Below are 6,918 nucleotides of genomic sequence, written 5' to 3'. Positions count from 1 at the left end.
AAAAAAAAAAAAAAAAAAAAAAAAAAAAAAAAAAAAAGACTAAACAAATGTGGTGTATACATAATAATAATAATAATAATAATAATAATGGAATGTTATTCAACTATAAAAATGAAGTACTAATACATGGTACAACACAAATGAACCTTGAAAACCAATTGAGGGGTGCCTGGGTGGCTCAGTTAGCTAAGTGTCTAACTCTTGATTTCTGCTCAGGTCATGATCTCATGGTTTATGAGAATGAGCCCTGCATCAGGCTCTACACTGATAGTGTGGATCTTGTTTGGGATTCTCTACTTCTCTCTCTGCCCCTCCCCTGTTCATGCACGTACAGGCACGCACTCTCTCAAAAAAAATAAACTAAAAAAAGAAAACCAAGTGAAATAAGCCAGTCACAAAAGTACAAATATTGTATGATTCCACTTACATTAAATATTTAGAACAGGTAAATTCATACAGATATAAAGTGGACTAGAGGTTACCAGGGGTTAGAAGAAAGTAATGGTATATATTATACTATACATATTTACCACAGTTTCTAAAAAAGCTGTACCAAAAATTGAACCAAATTAAAAAATAAAAGAAATGGCATATACATCAGTACTATTTTGGAAAAGTATATTTATACAGTGTTACAGATCAAGAATGTGTAACACACATCGAACATTCATGAAACCTACTTACTTGTTTCAAAGCTGAGAGTTTAGGGGCATGTTGAATATCATGAAGAGAAGAATTCTGAATTGCCAGTTTTTCAGTAGTACTCTTGAACTCTGGATGTTGAGGTGTCAAGACTAATGCTGGATGGTTGCACAGTTTACGTAAGTACTGTAATGCCTTTAAGGGGGGAAAAAGTATATGCAAGTCCATACATACCACAAATGTCTACATCTTAGTAACTTTTCCTATTTCTACTCTATCCATAGAAAATGCCCTGTGTCCTCTTCTTGCTCCTCCTACTCATTCTTCATGAATCAGTTCAATGTCTCATCTGTGACGCCTTCATCTGTGCTTCTTGTGTAAAGTGTATGAGAGCATTTATTGCATTAAATGTACAATTTGTGTCTCTCTCCCTCACTAGACAATGAACTTCTCATGGCAGAAAGACCTCTTTCCTGCCCAAAGTGGGATAATGCTTACAGATGCTTCTGGAATAAGGCAACATTTCCTAAAGATTTCCTAAGGGTTTCTCAAACTTCAGTGGGTAGAAAAATTTCTTGAGGACCTTATAAATCTGCATATCTCTCCCCTACACAGTATTCTAATTCAGCAAGTCAGGGAGAGGAGAAGGCAGAGCAAGGTGGTTATTTCAAGTGGTTGTGTTTAAGAATCAGAACCCTATAGGGTCCTTCTTTCTTTTCTCTAATTTTGCCACATTCTTTCTCTCTTGCCTTTTACTTGGCTTATGATGTGGGTTTTGAATTTTGTATTGGAAAGCTCTAGGGGCACTGGGTGGCTCAGTCACTTGAATGCCCGACTTCGGCTCAGGTCATGATCTTACAGTTCGTGAGTTCAAGCCCTGCATTGGGCTCTGTGCTGACAGCTCAGAGCCTGGAGCCTGCTTTGGATTCTGTGTCTCCCTCTCTCTGCCCCTCCCCTGCTCGCTCGCTCTCGCTTTCTCGCTCTCCCTCAAAAATAAATAAACATTAAAAAAAATGAAAAACAAACAAAAAGCTCCACTGACAAGGCTCAAGAAACGGCTGGACACGATAATAGAAACTGGGAGAGGTATAAGCCCTTTACCCCTCTTCTGTCTTAAAAATGTTACAGTATTTAATTTATTGGTGGCAAGGGAAGTGGGGGGGGGTTCTATTGTGGAATATTTCAAAAGGGACAGAAAGCCTAAGCTGACACTTTATCTTTTTGATTTGCAATTCCCTTGAGCACATGAGGTAGCACCTGTCTCATGACTTCTGTACTTTTGGTATCCTCTGTCTGGAATCGCTTCCCCTCCACGTATCTGCATGCCTCAATCCTCCTTCAGATTTCTGCTTAGGTGTCACCTTCTCATTGAGGCTGCCCCTGATCTCTCTACTAGAAACCAATCTACCCAACTCTTATACTGCATAACCCCATACTCTAGGGAAGGAGTCTGTTTTTTCCATTGCTTTAGTTAACCCCTGAGCTTACAAAAGTTATTGCCCTATAGCAGGCATTCCAATATTTTTTTTAATGTAAAGCAAAATATTCTCTAAAACTCTTTACTGGCGGGGCACCTGGGTGGCTCAGTCGGTTAAGCATCCGACTTCAGCTCAGGTCACGATCTCGCAGTCTGTGAGTTCGAGCCCCGCGTCAGGCTCTGGGCTGATGGCTCAGAGCCTGGAGCCTGCTTCCGATTCTGTGTCTCCCTCGCTCTCTGTCCCTCCCCCATTCATGCTCTGTCTCTCTCTGTCTCAAAAATAAATAAACGTTAAAAAAAATTAAAAAAAAAAAAAAAACTTTACTGGCAATATACAAAAAATATTGCATTTTGTATATTTTAGTATTAAATTACTTATTAATTATAACTATGGAAATAAATTAGTTCTCTTCTCTATTTTCAAGAATGTATACACAATACTGAAAAAAATTTAAATAAACCCACATTTCAGTATTCCATGTAAAAATTGCTGCACTGAAGAACATGATTCTTGAAGAATTAAAAAAGAGATTATAATCTATACCTGGAATACATGGCCTGTGGCTTTAAGCTTTGGTTTTTCAGTTTCTTCAGAGAGTGCAGCTGAAGAAACTGTTTCATCAACGTCACACTTAGCACGAGACTTAGCAAAATCCTCATAGAGCTGAACCTGTAAAATTGCCCCCGCAAAAGAAGTATATTTATTTTCAATTGTTCAAAAATATAGCTAGCAAATGACAGTAAGAGCAATAATTTAAACCAGCCCTCATTAAATAAATTATAATACCTATGCTTCACTAATGATTACAAATTATCCACTGCATCTTGGTAAATTCCTTTAAAATTACATTTAGAAAACAAGTGTAGCACATTAAGCTTGGATGCTAAAATATTAAAAACTAGTCAAATAGTCCTAGACTCAATTTTTCCACTCTGTTGAGGAAGATAAATACATTACCAATAAAAGAGAACCTGAATCCTTACAAGTAAATGAGAAAATCTTCTCTAAGTGAAGTTTTGTGGTACCCTATAGGTACATTCCAAGAGACCAAGTTTTAAAAAATACTTCTGCTGAGGTGCCTGGTTGGCTCAGTCAGTAGAGCATGCAACTCTTGATCACAGGGTCATGAGTTCAAGCCCCAAATTGGGTATATAGATTACTTATGTAAATAAAACTTTAAAAAAAAAAAAAAAAGTACAGAGAAGTAAAAGAATACTACTGCTACCTAAAAGGAGAACTCATAAAAGTTAAAACATTACCTAAGGGTCCTGGTTCCTGCCTTGTACATGCTAAAATAATATGAAAGAAAAGAAAATCTAGAGTGCTAAAGAATAGAAGTCAGAATATAAAAACCTGTGGATGCTAAGTAAAGCCAAATGTCACTTCCCTCCCAGCTCCTCCTCCAGGCCACTTAAATGTTTTATACCACTGGCATATACCATGGATTTTCTTTTTTAAAGATTTCATTTTAATCTGTATACCCAACATGGGGTGTGAACTCACAACCCTGAGATCAAGAGTTGCATGCTCTACTGATTGAGCCAACCACGCACCCCTACCATGGATTTTTTTTTTCCATATGGCACCTTTTCTTTATTGTATTTACTTCAAAAACTCTTCAGCTCATTGCTCCTAAAATATTCCTTTCAAAAATACTAGTCCAATTTTTATACATGAGAAATGGAGGCCCAGACATATGACATAGATAATATAAGTGATCACATAGCTCTCAGCATCTAGATTAGTGTGCTGCTAAGCTCTAAACTCAAGTTATAGAGGGAGGAGAAGAAAGAAGTTTCTGGGTGTACCTGTTTATCTTTTATTCATTTTACCATACTAAATCAAAATACTGAAATGGATTGATGCATACTAACCCAGAACGTAAGGTTAAAAGAAAATTCTGATTATATAGGCCATGTCTCCCTAATACAAGGGATGGTTTCCCCTTACAAAATACTATATAAGGAAAGGCATACAATAAATTCCTTTGATAATAGTCTCTGTACAAAATTAGATCTGTGCAAAAGCTCAGTCTTATTTCAAAAATTTACTGGCAATGCAGTTAATACTTTTAGAGGGGTGAGGTCCCACTTCCCAGGTTTGAAACTCAGTCCTGATATATATTAGCTATATAATCTTGAGCAACTTACTTAATTTTTCTGAACTTTCCTTTCTTTGTTTGCAAAAATGGGGACTGGCAATACCTATAATGCTGTTGTGAAGATATGACATTACAGGCAGATTTCTGGCCCTTATAAACACTGGCTCATTTCATCATCAGATTAACCTTGCAACTTTTCCGATTAATTTGACATATAAGAAAGCAACTATGATACTTGCTTTTGTTTTAATGCCATATTCAAATGCACTTACCCAAATGTATATACACATGTCCAAAGAGATTCATTCAGGTCCTAGCTCTCTCTCTTTGGAACAGAATAGTCCTAAAGTCTATCAAAGTTGAAGCTAGATTGGAGTGATAAAAGCCAAAGTCTAATCCCCTTTATTCAATATTTTTGTGACTTATTCAAAGCACTCTCCTAATAAACATACCACCAACAACCACAATCACTGGATTTCTAACCTGGAGAGGACTAAGAGTACAATAGTAGTCTTGAATAATTTTGGGTGGAAGATCCTGCAAAACATCTTCTTTCATTCTTCTCAAAAGAAACGGCAGGACTTGGCGGTGGAGTGCATCCATTGCAAGAACACCTGTTAAAGAGTAAGAGAAAACAGCTTCAAAAAAGATAGGAATAAGTTATATTCACTTGTATAGTATATAATTATATAGTTTTCATACCTGCTTCTTGTTCTCGACTAGAGCTTCGAGCATCCCTACTTGCTAATATAGGTTTACCATATCGAGCAGCAAACTGGCGTTCAGTCCCCAAAAATCCTGGCATGAGGAAATCAAATAATGACCACAGCTCCAAAACGTTATTCTGAATATAAAAAAGGAACACTAGTTAATCTTTTGTACTGGGATGATTTCCTTACACTTGGAATATTAATGAAAGCCCATTATGAGGACATACATGAGGGGTAATCAACTACATTTTTATACATATGGTCTAAGTCTGTGTTTTAATTTGATAAAATTCATATCAGTATCCCTGAAGGAAATATTCTATCCTATCTGGAGAGAATTTTGAAGTCTCCTCCACCAGAATAAGCCTTGGTCCATAGTGTGTAAATCCTACTGGTGGCATCTATCAAGCAATAAACAGAAAAGCAGGAAGATGAATATGCTTCTGATTCTTTTACCTTTGACACTAAACGTAACATCAAGATTTCAAGAATTTGGCCAACATCACCATTTCTTTTTTTATTTTAAAAAATTATTTTTTAAATGCTTATTTATTTTTGAGAGAGAGAGACAGAGTGAGAGTGGGGGAGGGGCAGAGAGGGAGACACAGAATCCGAAGCAGGCTCCAGGCTCCGAGCTGTCAGCACAGAGCCCGACGCGGGGCTCGAACTCACAAATCATGAGATCATGACCTAAGCCGAAGTCGGACGCTTAACCAACTGAGCCACCCAGGCGCCCCCAACATCACCGTTTCTTAAGGAAACCTAGAAGAGTTTGGTTATAGGTCAAATCTATCCAGTATTCAAAGTAATGAGGAACAGGCAAAGGTTCTTTCCAATTCTACTATTGAAGTTTCATTTGTAAAAAAAAAGAAATCACTTTTTCATTTTGGATGCATTCTCAATATGTTTGGATCCTAAGGTACCAACCCACCACCTTACCCACTTCTAGAAGCCCTCTTCACCCTGCTCAGGCTATGATTCATTATGGTGGGCTGCCCTGCCATATGGATACCCTTCTAATCCCACTTAGGCTCTGCCTCCTAACTCCAGGCTACCATGGGTCTTCAGTGCAGAAACCCTTATAGCTTCAGAGCTAAAATGTTCAGGATGGGAGGGCAGAAAGAAAGAGGGCCTTTAAGGAAACAAAAAAAACCAAACTTGGTGTGAAAGTAATATTGTGAACAATTAAGTGTTCACTTAATGATCAAAACCCTAATACTTATATCAGTCCATTAACAAAAATAAATTTAAAAGAAAAGTAACAAAGATGTAAGCTAACAACTGTTGATTTTTTTTAGCGTCAGAAGGAATCTTAGAGGTCACTTGGTGTTCACCATTCCACTAACTGGAGAATGATGAAGGGTGTTTTCCCACCAGAGTTGGCTATCCAAGTTAGGTGTGAACATTTGCAGCCAGTTCCCCTGGAAGATAACAGAATCTCTCAAAAGTATCGGAAGACTTCTATAAATTTACCCATCTCTTTCCTTTTCCAATACAACCTTCTACAATCTTTTCCAATTTTCTCTTAACTCCAGGTATTCACACCTCTACTATATGATGATTCCCCTATGAATCAACTGTAAGTTTTCAACATTAAATCAGACTGTGGTGTAATACCACAGAAGTAGAATGGCCAGTGTGGAATAAAGTCGGACTAGTTTCCCATATTTTGGACACAAGACTTCTATTTACATACCCTAAAATCACATTTTACTATTTTAATTCTAGTATAGTTAACATGCAGTGTTGTATTAGTATCAGTTGTACAATATAGTGATTCAGAAATTCCATACACCATCCAGTGCTCTTCATATTGCTTTTAAAACCTGGTTTGCTCAGATGCTATTACATACCAAATGAACCATTATGAACCAAATGAACTACTGGAATTTATTCCTATAAATGGAAGGAAGGAAGGAAGGAAGGAAGGAAGGAAGGAAGGAAGGAAGGAAGGAAAGGGAAGGAGGGAGGGAGGAAGGAAGGAAGG

General features: G+C 37.4%; 1 protein-coding gene across 1 annotated transcript in view; it reads right to left on the bottom strand.

Annotated features, from left to right (window-relative positions):
* BTAF1 (B-TFIID TATA-box binding protein associated factor 1) overlaps positions 1–6,918 on the bottom strand; it is a 103,675-nt gene that overhangs the window by 10,797 nt on the left and 85,960 nt on the right. The window contains exons 26-29 of the mRNA XM_040486909.1: positions 4,924–5,065; positions 4,705–4,835; positions 2,664–2,789; positions 685–837 (exon numbers count right to left, since the gene is read on the bottom strand). Coding sequence (XP_040342843.1) covers positions 685–837; positions 2,664–2,789; positions 4,705–4,835; positions 4,924–5,065 — 552 coding nt within the window. The remainder of the gene's footprint in view (positions 1–684; positions 838–2,663; positions 2,790–4,704; positions 4,836–4,923; positions 5,066–6,918) is intronic.

The sequence above is a fragment of the Herpailurus yagouaroundi genome, unplaced genomic scaffold, assembly GCF_014898765.1.
Source record: "Herpailurus yagouaroundi ecotype Mexico unplaced genomic scaffold, PumYag 163, whole genome shotgun sequence".
Classification (NCBI taxonomy): Eukaryota; Metazoa; Chordata; class Mammalia; order Carnivora; family Felidae; genus Herpailurus; species Herpailurus yagouaroundi.
Note: the sequence above shows the minus strand (reverse complement) of the source record. Positions and strands in the feature narration are given on the sequence as shown.